At 45.3% G+C, this 14,615-nt stretch overlaps 1 protein-coding gene and 1 long non-coding RNA gene across 7 annotated transcripts in view; one reads left to right on the forward strand and one right to left on the reverse strand.

Annotated features, from left to right (window-relative positions):
- LOC147582398 (uncharacterized) overlaps positions 1 to 14,104 on the reverse strand; it is a 30,450-nt gene extending 16,346 nt beyond the window's left edge. For 2 of the 3 annotated variants that reach the window (XR_015249079.1, XR_015249077.1), the window contains exons 1-4: positions 13,966 to 14,104; positions 12,656 to 12,800; positions 6,036 to 6,172; positions 4,564 to 4,744 (exon numbers count right to left, since the gene is read on the reverse strand). This is a non-coding gene — a long non-coding RNA (uncharacterized LOC147582398). Of the gene's footprint in view, positions 1 to 4,563; positions 4,745 to 6,035; positions 6,173 to 12,655; positions 12,801 to 13,724; positions 13,945 to 13,965 lie in introns of those variants that run through there. The other variant, XR_015249078.1, reaches the window with a different exon arrangement.
- Positions 14,105 to 14,198: 94 nt separating this feature from the next.
- Positions 14,199 to 14,615, forward strand: part of ST3GAL5 (ST3 beta-galactoside alpha-2,3-sialyltransferase 5) — a 50,150-nt gene continuing 49,733 nt past the window's right edge. Inside the window, exon 1 of one of the 4 annotated variants that reach the window (XM_086700680.1) lies at positions 14,199 to 14,395. In XM_086700680.1, coding sequence (XP_086556806.1) covers positions 14,302 to 14,395 — 94 coding nt within the window. In that variant the 5' untranslated portion in view covers positions 14,199 to 14,301. The remainder of the gene's footprint in view (positions 14,396 to 14,615) is intronic. The other 3 variants (XM_025927270.2, XM_025927267.2, XM_025927268.2) reach the window with 3 other exon arrangements.

Consider the following 14,615-nt stretch of genomic DNA (forward strand, 5'->3'; position numbering starts at 1 on the left):
GAAAACAGTCTCATGGACGCATCAACTGGGTACCAAGCGACTGACAAACGAAGGAAGTTTGGGAAGTTGGTTTTCCCAGCAAGTGTTTGTCTTTGGAAATTCTTCTCCCTTCAGCCTTCTGCACAAAGACTTCCCTGACGTAGATGACAATGTCCAACCTCTCGTGAGGGGAGTTGGTGATGCCAGTAAAGTATCTGGTAAAGGAAGCAGGACATCCTGCTCAGAGGATGCTCTTCTCTTGCATGCCTGCGAACTTGGGATTTATTCCCTACTCTTTTCTCTGAATGTAGGCATGCAGCATCTTGGTTACAAGTGCAAATAGTTGTCTGGAAAGAGAAGCTAAAAGTTCATTACTAACCATTCATACTTTGGTTCACTTAGCAGGGCCCCAAGGAAGGAACAGGTTAATAATAATAAATAATAATAAATGCTAATCGCACTTCAGAATCCGTTGAAGACCTTCTTACCCATTATCTTAATCCTCCAAGTAACACTTGAGGGCCTTACAGGATTATTATATCTCTCTTACAGACAAGTGAAGGGACTTGCCCAAGAATACATGGGTGCTTGTTGTTGGCAGAAGTGAAAGTTGCACTCAGGGCTCCCAATGTCCAGTTTGGGGCCCCTTCCTGGGTGTGCATGGTGGGGTGGGGGCTGTGACAGCCCAGGTGTGGGCAGTATGCCAGGGTAATGTGCAGAGGGGAGGGTATCCAGATGGCCTGAGAGAACAAGAACCAGGAAGCTCCTTTGGGTATACAACCACTGGCTAGGGTTGAAGCCATAATCAGGATCCCCTAACTTCTACCCATTGTCAAGGCCTCTTCCCTCAGCTCTGTGTGAGACAGAATAAAGAGGAGAAGAGAATAGTGTGCAGCAAACACCAGGCTGATGGGTAGTACCCATCAATCCCAAACCCAGCCCTCCATCCTGATTCTTTGCTCCCCTGGAGAACCAGCTCTATGATCAGTACAACCTCCAGATTTCCCTGCAAGAGGGAAGATCGATGTGTAAGAGCTTGGCCCCTTTGAGGAAGTCTGTCCTGACAACATGTGCCAACCCTAGCTCATGGTTCAAGGTCGCTGAGGTGCTCAAAGCTGAGAGTTGACTCACTTATCGGTGAGCCCATGGTCAGTGGTAAACATGGAGGCCCTTCTTGGTATAGGAGCTGGATGCTCTCCACAATAGACCTGCCTTCCAAGCTCAGGCCCTGGGCAGATGCTCATAGGAACTATGTCTGAAAGAAACAAGGACGTGGCCATAACTCTGGATTTGAACTCCTAGATCCAAGATAAGCTGCCTCTTGAAGCCAAAGCTACCCTCCCTAAAGCCTCCATGGGAGATCCACGCAGAGAGGAAAGACCCAGGAGAAGGGACAATTTATAATTAATAGGGGCTTTAACCTGACCTCGGGCGTGGACATCAGCAAGACGTCCTTTACATTCAAGGCCAAAGTGCTCTTTGGAGCTGGGCCCCTTTGGGGATTCAAAGAGCACTCTGAGGGCCCCCTTCCATTCTCTCTCATGCACACAGCGTATGCATACCCACTCAGCAGGATATAGGCCCAATGCCTCTTACCTAAGGACCTTCGCTGGAGAACCATGACCCATAATGAAACTGGATGGCCACTTCTTCATCCCTTTCCAGCATGCCTCAGAGGGGAAGAATAAGAGACTGTGAAGAGCCACCCCTGACCCCACCCCCAACTCAGACCACATCTCCAGCATATCATTTGAAAATAAATAACCATTAAAAATTAGTGAGACAGGAATTCATCTGTGACCCACTGGAACATCTTTCATGCTTCAATGTTCTTGATGGCCTAGTGAATGCAATTTAATTCAACACAGCACTGTGAGGGGCTGATCCGAGTCAGGCTCAGGGGTGGGTGCTGATGATACAAAGGGGTTCCACATGATCATTCAGAGAAGTGGTCACAGTGTGGTCAAAGAAACACACACACAACTTGTTACCACTTGGGCCAGTGCTAAGGTAGAGCTAGGGGAGAGTAGGGGAAGCATGATCATTTCTGGACAGAGGGGAAAAGTTTACACAGCAGGCTCACAGAGGAAGAGATGTGTGGGTCAGGCCTTTGGGCCTCTCCTGGGAAGGATTCATGACTGAAGGAGAGAAGTGAAATGCAGGTGTGTTTGAATAAAGATGCGGGCTCTGGGAGGGCTGATACATGGCATATGTCAGGAAATAAGCCAGCTGTGATCCAGTTAGATCCGGGGCCCATTAAAAAAAAAAAAAAGGATTAGGACAGGGAAGGGAAGAGAGAGAGGCTTTACAATATTGAACACTTGGACACTGTTAGACCTGACTAGTTTCTTCCCTAGGAGTAGCATCCACGGTGAGAAATGCATTGAACCAGGGAGACCATTCCTAGCTCTGGCACTCACAGTAGGGGGGACCTTGGATAAGTGAGTCCCTTCCTGGGTCTCAGCTAATACCTGTATAGAACAGGAGTGGATGCTTGCCATTGGTGGTATTTGACACCACATCCCTCCTAGCAGGAAACATCATGGCCCCATGATGGGGGGGAGGGGGAGTTGAAGGAGGCTTAGTAAGGGATCGTTTATAAAGGGATAGGCACAAGGAAAGGAACCAAGGATTGGTAATATGCCAGGGATTTGAAACATCTGGAGAGGCAAGGAGATAAGACTATTGGCTGTGAGAGAGGGCTGCCTGACCAGACCTGTGGCCTTCGATAGAGAATGGAGCCAACTGCCAGCTGGGATAGGGAGAAATACCCTGTCCTCTAGCCACCCTCCAGTGCCTCTCAGCCAGACACACGCAAAGGCAGAGGGCAAGAGAGCCGGCTGAGGCAGTGTGTGGAGGTCAGCTTCCCACACAGAGCAGGGCTGGGAAAGGAGCAGGAGGAGGCAATAGAGAATATCTCACATGGGTAGCCAACTGACCAATTTATTTGAAGAGTTATATGCATATTTTAATGCGTAACAAAAGCAAAGGTAGCCACACATCAAAGCTATGAGTTCACAGCTGTCATTTTTTTAGGGTAAGGCTAAAGCGGACCTTTAAAAGTTACAAGTTAGACAGTTGAAAGAAAAATATTAAGTGGTAGTACGGGTGGTACAGGAATATGGCAAAAATCACAAAGATGGCATTCATGAAACTGAACTTCAGGAAATTCTGATTCTCACCACTCTGGGATCATGACCTGAGCTGAAATCATGGGTCAGATGCTCAACCGACTGAGCCACCCAGGCACCCCTCCATCAAGGGGATTTTAAAAACTGTGATACTTCCATACTATGCAGCAATGAAAATGAACACATCTAAGCCTCATGCAGCAAGATAGATGAAGTTCCCAAACCCAACGTGAGTGAAGGAAACCAGATACAAAGAATCCGTACTGTAGATTTCTTTTATGTAAAGTTCCAAGACTAGCTAAACAAATCTAAGGGGTGGAGGTCAGAAGAGTGGCTACCATCACAGAAGGAAGGTGAGGGTAGTGACCAGAAGGAACCACAAGGCAGGCTTCGGGAAGGTCAGCAATGTTCCATTTCTTGACCCGTTTTTGACATGGTATGTTCATTTAGAGATAATTCATTGAGTTTTGCATTTATGATTTTGGAACTTTTTGCTAGGTCTCTTATACTTCAGTAAAAAAAATATTATTTTAAGTGTATATAAAAGGGAAAAGCTATGATTTTTCCTTGTTGACTCTAGGGAAATGGTCATAAAGGATGCGTGTCACTTTGGGATAAGCAGAGGTGACGCGTTTCTAATGATCAAAGGCTTGGTCACTTCTCCCATTTCCACCAACTCCCTTCTCCTACCTCCCTCAACTTCCTTCCATTCTTGGTAGAGCTCCTGCCATCGATAAACATTTCACAGATGCCCATTGGACTGGCAATAATAGAGCCCTATTTTCTAAATCTGATTTGTCTGGTTGACCAGATGATTGACATTAGCCACTGTTGGAATTTCCCTCCTCCTTCCAGGTGATAGTAGAAGAACTCTAGACCTTATATGGTATAGGAAAATAGGTCAAGGGCCTCCTCCTCTGCCCATGTTGGTGCTGTTGTTACCATTTAGCTTTATGTCTGGTTCTAGACTCCAAGGCTCCAGGGCTCACAGAGATGCCCTCATCACATTCAGGCCAGCCATGGGCTTGACCACAGGACCTCTAGTTTCCTGCCCAGCTGTGGCATTTAGTGGTCAGTACATGGCCATCTTCAGGCATTTCTTTAGAAGGTTCTTTACCTCCTAGGGCATTTTAGGGGAACTGGGTAAAGGTCTCAGCTTTTCTAGGAGGCCATCCACTCCAGGTTGGGCAAGGGAAACCCAAATCCCCAGGGTACAGCAATCCTGAGGGGGTGCAGGGAGGAACGATACTTCTGATTCTTTTGAGAATGAGATTTGGGGGAGCGGGAAGAAGGACGCTAATTTCTTACCACGTTGTTTAGCCTACCCTCTGAAAGCCAGGCCATGTGCTCTATCTTGTGGCATGTTCAGAGAAGATAAGGTCCCCACCTGTAAAAACTTCACAGCCTCATTGGTAATATGAGAGCATCCCTGAGTAAAGAAACAAAACCAAACCTGACAGGACAGGATAACTTTTGAAGAGGTGGCAGAGCTGGGACCAACTTCTCAAGTTGACCTTGCACATGCTTCGGTATTAGTGTTTCCACATCATCACTTTTATCAGTCCAGATGTCACAAACCCTCAGGCCCTCCATGTGGAAGTTTTGTGTCACCATACATTTTGTGATGCAATTTTCTAAAGAAAAAAAAAACGAATTTGTAGCTAAATTTTAAAAACTTAGAAATACAAAACTAACCCAACCCCCAGATTTCTAGCTGCTCTGGAAGACTCTAACGATCTAGCAACACAGGCTGCTCGATTCCCACATGGCAGCAGTGGGAAAGAGCTGAGCAGTGACTGTCCCCTTTAGATGGGACTTTCCAGCTGCATAGTCCCCATAGACTTCTTATGTCTCACACCCAGCCTCCCTCACACATCTGTCTCACCTGCTTGGTCCTGCCCCCAGGCATCCCATCTTATCCTTTTTTTAATTAAAAAAAAAAAAAAAAAAAAACCCTTCATATCTTCCTCCTGCTAGAAGAATAAAGTCCAAACACTTTTGGCTGGCAAATCTTACAAACTCTGGTCCCAATCTAATCTCCCATTGCTCCTCTACACACATTTTTCTCCCAATCATAGGGTACACATGAATGATTCTCATGGTTTTATGTATTCAGGTGGTTGTTTTCTCAGAATCAAGTTTCACTTTTAACTCTTTCACTCGTGTCTTTGATTCCTACTCTCCTTCCAGCATCTGAGATCTTCCAAGATCATTTGCCTTTTATTCAATGTACATCCCTCGGGAATTCCATTATGGAGGGGATGTCCATCAATTTCTGTTGTCAGAAAATGCTTTTATTGTGCCTCTGTTCTTGCAAGATTATACACTTCTAGGTGAACAGTTACTTTCCCCCAGAACTTTGCAGATATGCTTCCCCTGTCTTCTGGCGACTTTCAGCGTCCTTGCTAGCTCTCTATAAAGAATCTGTCTTTTCTCTCTGACTGCTTAGGAGATTTTCTTTTTGTCTCTAGCATTCTGCAGCTTCACTGTAATGCATCTCGGATTTCTGTTAATGTTCCTGCTTATCGTATGTCGGGGTTCCTGAATTGTGGGACTATGTTTTTCATCAATTCTGAACATTTTTTAGCCATCATCTCTTCAGTGATTGCCCCTATATCATCTCCCCGATTTTTTCTTTCTTTCTGGAAATCTGACTAGGCATGTGCTAGACCTTTGATTTACCATTCTGTCCACCAGTCTCTTAATCTTATTTAGTTTTTCTAGATAGAACTTTTTTATCTTGGTGCTGTATTTTGACTAATTTCTTTGTATCGATCTTTCAATTGATGCTCATTATATATTTACTTCTCTCTTATTGTGTTACCTGTTTCTGAGTTATTATTATCAATAATCTACTTCTTTTAGCTCTTAGTACTTTCATTTTCAATACCTCCTTTTATTTCTGTAAACATTGGACAAACTTACTTGGTATTTTGAATCTTCAAATTCTACTTTGCCGGTGTGATGGGTCTGAGTCCTTATTTCATTTTTTCTGCTGACTTATGAATAGTGGCTTGTTTCTACATGTGGTATTTTAAGTTGCAAACTCATTTCATCAAATGCTGAAAAATCACAATAATATGGCATCATGCAAAGAAAATGATAATTCTCCAGCAACTGAACTCAATGGCATGGGATATTGCAAACTGAGAAAGAACTCAAAACATCTATTATGAAGAAAATCGATGAATACAAGAAAACTCAGAAAGGTATTTCAGGGAACTCAGAGATACAATGAATAAACAGAAGGAGTTCTTTACCAAATAGTCTGAGATTATATAAAAAAAAAAAAAAAAAAAGAACTACGCAGAAGTTCTAGGGCTGAAGAACTCAACAAAAGAGATGAAGAAGGCCTTAGAAAGCAGATGTAAATTGCAAACTCAGGGGTGCCTGGGCGGCTCAGTCAGTTGAGCATCTGACTCTTGATTTCAGCTCAGGTCACGAGGACCCCAGTGTTGTGGGATCGAGCCTTATGTTGGGCTCCGTGCTGAGCATGGAGCCTGCTTAAGATTCTCTCTCTCTTTGTGCCCCTCTCCCCCACTCGGGCACTTGCTTGCTCGCTCTCTCTCAAAAAAAAAAAAAAATTACAAACTCAAATTCCTTGGAACTTTGTGGTAACTGTCTTAGGCTTAGATTCAGGTCTAAGCTGGAAGTGATCTGCTGCTTATAGATGCCTAAGAGAACTACCAACCCAAGACCCTTTTAAAAGGATTTTGGTCACAAAGGTGGTATGAATTCTAGCCCCAAATTGGCATAAGGACAGGCTTTTGGTCAGAAATTCTCAGGGGGAACTTTTGTTTTTCTTTCGGCTTCACCCTGAACTAAAATCAGATATCTTCAGGCGAGTAACAAGTCTATGGCACATATGCCACTCTTTCCCTTGGGGAGCAAGATCTGACAACATCCACTAAAATTTCCATCACTTGAAGGTTCTGGGTATTCATAAGGATTTCCAATGTACTCTGACGTCTTGCTTCAGTCTAACTTTGTCTGCTATCTCTGTGGCCCATTTGGCCAGAATTAATGGGGACTCCAAGGTAAAGTCTGGCTCTGACTCACTTCTCTGGATTCCCACTCTCTCATTGCTTCTGCCTCTGAGGGATGTCCTCCCATTCCTGCCATCTCAGCCTTGATGTAAAACATGCTTTTAATAGTTTCCCCAGCGTCTCAGGGATTTTTGACTTGGCAGATTTTGCCAGAATCCACCCTTCCATGTTGTCGCAAACATGGCGCTCACTTTCCTATCATTTTCCAACAGTCTCCCAGAATCCTCGCTCATCCTGTTACCTCTTTCTAGACTGATCTTCCTCACCTTCCCCATTTGCTAAATCTTATTATGGTAGGCAGAATTCCAAGATGGTTCCCCAAATCACTAGCCTCTGATGGATGCTACTTGAACACTATATTCAATTGAACACTAAGCTAATGTTGCTGTGAAGACATTTTTCAGATGTAATTAATGTCCTAAGCCAGTTGATCTTAAAATAAGGAAATTATCTGGGTGAGTGGGTCTGACTTAATCACATGAGGTTTTGGAAAGCAGAAAGTTTTGTCTATTGGTAGTAGAAGAGAAAGTCATACAGCCGTGCTCTGGCTGGCCTGGAAGAAAGCAAATATCTGTGTTAAGAACTTTCTATGGGGCCACATGGCAAGAAACCATGGGCAGCCCCTAGGAGCTGAGGGTGGTGATTTGGGGCCAACAGCTTGTAAAAAAACCCCAAGGACCTCAATCCTGTAACTGCAAGGAAAGAAATTCTGCCACAAACCGGTGAGCTTGAGTGAACACTCTGAGCCCACTTGAGAACCACAGCCCTGGCCCACAACTTGATTTCCGTCACGTGAGACCCTGAGCAGAGAATTCAGTTGCACAGTAACTGGACTTAAACTGTGAGACAATTTGAGTTGTTTTAATCTGCTAAATTTGTGGTAAGTTTTTACACAGCAGTAGAAAATGAACACAGCCCTAAACTAATATACCCACCTTATACTTCAAAGCCAAATTCAATTTTCACCCCTCCAAGATGTGTCCTTGAGCTCTGAGGCCGGTCCAGCCGGTGGCCCTCCTCCTCACCCCCGCCCGCCATGCTCTCATGACTCTTAATAGTCCTTCTGTTATATCTCCTTGTGTTACTGGTTTTGCTTGTTCATCTGTTTTAAAGTGTCTTTCTCTCCAGTTACACCATTTGACCTTCAGAGAAAGGACCGTTTCTTAGGTCAACTCCAGCGTCTGATGGCCAGGGTTCAATCCCAGCTTTGCTACTTCTTAGCCATGTGAACTTTGACTTTTTCATTTCCCTAAGTTTCTACAAGCCTCAACTTCCTTATGTAAGATATGGGGGTAAGAAGACCCTACCTCAAAGGGCTGTTATGAAGATAAAATGAAATCATTTTTGTACAGCACTTCACACAATACCTGGCACATAATAGGCCCTTGGCACATGTTTGTGCAATGAATATATGGGTGAAGGAAGGATGGAATGAGAGCCTGCACATGTGCCTGAATATGTGTCTGTGTGGAACTGTTTCCTCAACCTAAGCCACCCTGTCAACAGACAGCCTTCCCCTGATGTTTCCCTTGTTTGTTTTACTCCTGCTTTTCCCGTGATTGCTCACAGGAAACATTCCTAGAAAAACCTCAAGGGATTGACTTCCTTTGTGCTTTAGGGCAGCAGCCGGTCTGTATTCTGTTGGCCGCAGCTGCGCTCCAGCCCCTGGGGACTGAGGGAGGGACAACGTCTCAGAAGGATGAGGATGGGAGCCAAACAGCAGGTGAAGTTCACCAAGAGAAAAATACAAAGACAATACTTGGGAGGGAACCCCCCCAAACCAGCCGATGGTAGAGGAGTAGGGATCCCTGACCCCCACCCCCCTGGCCCCTGCCTCACACACAGCCTCAGTCTTGGCTGCTACAACTGCCCTCTCTCCTTTCCTTCTGGCCACCTACAAAATAGTCACATCGGCATCACCCCTAACAGCTTCGAAGATGCCAGGCCCTAGGGAAGGCACAGCTCCTGTCTTGGTGTCAGATGAGAGCCATTTGGCAGGTGAAAAGAAACAGGCCATCTGGAAAAGCCTCTGAGACCTCAGTAATTTGAACCAATGACTCCCTTCAGTTTTATGTATTGTAAAAAACAACATTATAACAACATGAAAGGACATCTCTTACAAAGGAAAAAAAGATTACTCATGATCCTGCTACCCTAATGCCACAACTGTTTTCTTTTTCCAAGCGCTCTTCTCGCCTTTTTTTTTTTTTTTTTTTTTGGCCACATAATAGAAGTTTGCATGCAATCTGTGTCCCCTTTTTTGTTTTCACTCAATGTGATATCTCTCAAGCCTTTTCTAGTATTGACCTAAATCTAGTGTTGGTCTCTCTCAATCTCTCTCTCTGAGCTGCATATATTCCAACGGCTTTGACAGAGGCATAATTAATGATTCCTTAACCCTTGGAGATTCTTGCTCATCCCCTTGAATCTTTGAGGTTGGCTGTTGGCAAAACTGTAAATGAAAGGAAGTTTGTTTTCCAGGCCCATCTGCCTCCCTGATCTTCCTTCCCTGCTAGCCCAATTTTAGCCCAAGACTTCTCTTGCCATATCCTGGTGCCAACCTGCTCTCTGAGCCTGTGCCCTTATTCAAGGACTATTAAAAATAATATCGTTCTATTTTTTCCTTCAAAGAAGAGCAATACATGCTTGTGTTGTCCAATTTGAGAAATTCATAAAAGCAAAAGAAAGTTAAAACCTGCTACCACTTTGCTGTTCAAGATCAGATGCCTCTGTTCCTCATTGCTCTCCAAAGTATTGTTGGCACTTTTGACCCCACTTGTCTGTGTCAGGTCCCTTTTCCCCCAGACCCTGCTCTGCCTTCACTAACCTGTACTGATGACATGATGAAAAAGTTTATTCATGAATGAATAAACCCTAGAAAGTATGCTACCTTGAGGCCCTGGGCATCTATTTAGGTAAAAATATTCATAAACAGGTATACAATGCATCAAGGGGGCACCTGAGTCTGGCTAGTTTAACCCACTGGAGACTTCACTGGCTCATTAAACTGGAGCATATACAGGTAGGATGGGCTGCAGGGCTGGTTTGATCTAGTAGCTCAAAAATGTCATAAAGGCAATGGTTTCTTTCTAGCCTCTGTCTTTGCTTCCCTCAGCATGATTCTCTTCTAAGGTAAATTCTTCTTGTTGCCTAAAATGGCTGCCTTATCAGCGGCTACTAAGGCTACTTATTGCCTGACTCCTGTCTAGCAGGAGATGAGAGCATCTCTCTCCCACCATCCAATAAATACCTAAGGTTTTCTCTGACTGGATCAGTCTGGTTCTGATGGCCGCCCATGAATCAATCTTAGGGGCAAGGAGGATGGGATCTCTCTGGGTGGTTTGGACCAGCAGGTCTCAAACTCTGGTCTTAGGACCCTTTACACTTCTAAAAATTACTGAGGATCCTAAAGAATCTTTTTAATGGAGGTTTAATCTATTGATATTTGACAAATTAGAAATTAAATGTAATTTAATTTAAATTAATAAAATAAATCATAAAAATAAAATTACATGTTTTAACAAGTTAAAAAATAATTATGTTTTAAAAAGTACTAATAGCCCAAAAAAACCACAAAAAAACAACTATGTTTTCCAAAACAAAAAGATGGTGAGAAAAATGGCTTTTTCCCCCCTTTATTTTTAATTTGCAAGTCCCTTTAAGTCTGGTTTAATAGAAGACAGCTGGATTTTCATATCTGCTTCTGTATTCAATCTGTTGCAAATTGTTCTGGTTAAAGTACATGAAGAAAATCTGCTTCACATCAATATGTAATTAGAAAAGGGAGGAGTATTTTGATAGATCTTTTTTGAAGTTTATTTTATTTATTTTGAGAGCGAGAGAGAGAGCACGCATGGGGGAGGGGCAGAGAGAGAAGAAGAGTGAGAATCCCAAGCAGGTTCCATGCTGTCAGTGCAGAGCCCCACACAGAGCTCAGTCTCACCAACTGCGAGATCATGACCTGAGCCGAAACCAAGAGGTTTCACACTTAACTGAGGTTGGACACTTAACTGAGCCACCCAGGTGCCCCGATAGCTTTTAAAGGGTGCCTTTTTTGGTACTATACCAAAATTCTACAAGAGGTAATTCCTTAAAGGTTTGTTGCATTGTGAAATTGAAAACCTTATCTATAAACTTTTCATACTGTCAAATTAAAATCCATTGTCTGCCTTGCATTTAGAATTCATCTTTTACCCATGTGTGATTTTGTAACATCATGCATTAGCGATTTGGAAAACACTGATTCACTGAGTAAATGCAGGTCTTATAAATGTTGGCACATTATACATGAGCCAATATCCCCAAGTCACATTTGTTAACATCACCATTCGTCACATCAGAAAAGTCCTTAAATATTGAGAAGCTGTCTCAGGGTGATAATAAGTTTTCCAAAATTCTAAATTTCTTTTGAAAGCTGGAATTTTTTCATCATTGGCCCAACAAATAGTCCATTGTTTTCCTTGAAGAGACAGGCTCACTTAACTGATTGTCAAGGAAATGTCTACCAAATAATCAAGTTGAAATAACCATAATTTGTCAGTTGCTTTCTCAAGTGAAAATGGTGTTGCGTGAAAAAAACAAAAACAAAAAAAACCCCAAAAAACCCAAACCAGCCAGTTCAGCTTGCGGCTGCACACATGCTCTCCCTTAGACAACCACCAGGCTCTGGTTTGCAGTGGAAGGGTTTTATGTGCCTTTCCCATTTTGTTATATAAAATATTAAAAAGATATGTGCTCAAGGGTTGAGATTTTAATAAATTTAGTAATATGCATTGCTCCATCAAGACCATTCTTAAATGACACTGCATTTTTTTAATTAAAAGTTTTTGTGTTTGTGTTTTTATTTTTGCTTTTTTACCATTAGTGCGGTAATGAAGGCTATTAGTACAGTTCGGTGCCACTACCCTGATTTGTGAAGGCACCAGTAGTTTTGCACCATCAATGCGAAAGGCAAACTATGTATTAGATAATTATGAAATAACTTTGACTTCAGAGATTCCCTGAAAGGTCCTCAGGGACCCCTAGGGGTCCATGGACCATAGTTTGAGAACTGCTGACCTAGACCAGTCAGAGCCCGCTCACAGAGCTAAGAGTGGGGCAATCTTACCTAAACCACATGTTGCATCACAGAAGGGAAGGGTGGAATGAATGTTGGGGTAACACAATGCCTAAGTAATGAACATAAGGAACTAAAGAATTATAAAATCGTGGTAGCTGTCCCAGATTTACCAACAGTTTGGCCACTGTGCTAGTCAGGGTCCTGAGCTTTTCTGAGACCAGCCACTGACTTGAAGAGATTCCAGGTAAGGCTTTGAGGTCGAGGGGCTGATCCTAATTTATGGTTTGAGGATCTCTGTCTCTATCCAGAACAGTAGCAGAGGCTCTGCAGCTAGTAAAAAGGGTGTTTTAGGTCAGGGCTTGTCTTGTCCCACAAGTCAGCTTCTCTTCCCACCAAATGTGAATGGGGTGAATGAGGCAGCGGGTGCAGGGTAAGCTTACCAGTGGTCTGGTTAGGCTGGAACAGGAGGCAGTTTTGAGCTCCTTTTCTTTGTCACACCCACCTTGCACCCAGTCCTCCAAGCCGGAAGGCTGATCCTTATGTCCAACCTTAATGCTCTCACAGCATTTTTCAGACAAGAAGTATCTGGGAGAAAGGGAAAGAGCAGCTAAGGCAAAGAGAGGTAAAGTGTCTGACCAAGCAGGCTGGCCTTGGGCAGGTCTCCAAGAGAGAAGTGGTGAGGTGCTCAGCATTCTCCCTGCAGCTGTTCCTGACCCCAGCAGCTGCTCTGCCTGGCCAGCCTTGGCCACTCCACTGGATTTAGATCTCCCAGTGACAGCTTTTCCTCTAATATTTTCAAAATGCTCCAGTATTCTCACCTTAGAATAACTTGGAAACATTTTTATGGCAAAATCCCTTTGGAAAGTATGACAACAGAGTCCCCCCCCTCCCCTCTTCCTTTCCAAGATTTCCCTCCTGACCTTTGTTACCCAGATATAACATTTTTTTCCAGCACCCCCTGCCCCACTGGGGAAAGAACACAGACACTGCCAAACTCTGGTGCTTTGCAACCCCTGTACAAACTGTTGCAAAAAAGATCGACAAAATTCTAAGTTTTCACAAATATATTTGGCTTAGTTTCTAGAATCTTCCGTTTTAAACCAGAACCGGTAACACAGGCACATGACTGCAATGCACTGTATCTGTAACCTAAAAGGAAATTCTGAAAGCAGACCAATGAGTTCACTGAGGAGTCAACAAGTCCCAAGGCACAGAAATGTTGCAGACGCATTATACACCCTTGGGTGTTCTAAAGAAATAACATATCAGCGCTTTAAACTCCTTTTAATTCTTGAATTTGGGGATTCACGAATATTTATGCTTTAAAAGTCTGTATGACATTTCTTTTCCAGATTCAAGGGAGACTCCTGACATATGGAAAGGGGGACTCCAAGCGCAGGTTCTGATCCCTGCTCTGCCACCAGATGTCCCAATGAATTAGGTACCTCACTTATGCTTTCCGGGCCTCAATTACCCATCTGATACCAATAGGTAATCAGCACTACTAACCTTTTCTCGGACACGTGTAACAAAAATAAAGATGTTCTGCAAGTCCTCCCCGCTCCCCCACGCCCAGGCTGCCCTCCTGCAGCTCTCAAGGTCTCACGACCCAAGGAACTCTGAACAGTGGTCGCCCTGGGGGGGTTGTGCAGGCAAGTAAAGCACGTGACTACGAAAAGCCCCTTCATTCACCGACTCCGCATCTACCAGTCTTCTGCGCAGTAAAAGCCTGTAACAAGTCCAAATGCACCTTTTGTTCCCTCCACCGCCTAACGGCACGTAGAGTTCAAGAGGGCTGTGGGGGCCCACTGTCCCCGGTACGTCCTGCCGAAGGCGCCCGGCTCCCCGAACCACAGTGGGTGGAGGCGTTGCGCGTCCCGGGGGCGGGGCCGCCGCGGGACCCCCCCCCTCGCGAGCTCTGATTGGTCTCTTTTGTCCTCGTGATGCTCGGCCCCGCCCGCGTCCCTCCTCCGCATCCGCGCGGGGGAGCGGACAGTCTGGTGCTGAATGGGCGCGAGCGCTGCGCCGGGGGCGGGCGGGGGCGCGGGGCCCTGGACTGGAGGCCGGCCGGCGCCCCCTCCCTAGCATGCGGACGAAGGCGGCCGGCGGCGCGGAGCGGCGTCCCCTGCAGCTGCGAACGGAGGCGGCGGCGGCGGCGGCGGCGGCACCTGCCGGCCGAGGTAAGTGGCGCAACCCCCTTCTCGGCGTAGCGGGGCCCGCGGGCTGGGGGCGGCGGTGGCCATCAGTCCCTAACCCTGCCTGGCTGGGGCTTGGCGGCTCCTCCCCGGCCCCGCGGGCGGCTCCCAGGGCACGGCGCCCCTGGACGCGCCTCGCGGGGGCGCGGGCTGGGAGTCGTGGCTCCGGGCCGCGTGGACTGGGCAGGGGGCGCCGCGGCCCACG

The sequence above is a fragment of the Puma concolor genome, chromosome A3, assembly GCF_028749965.1.
Source record: "Puma concolor isolate L17-30 chromosome A3, mPumCon1.1.hap2, whole genome shotgun sequence".
Classification (NCBI taxonomy): Eukaryota; Metazoa; Chordata; class Mammalia; order Carnivora; family Felidae; genus Puma; species Puma concolor.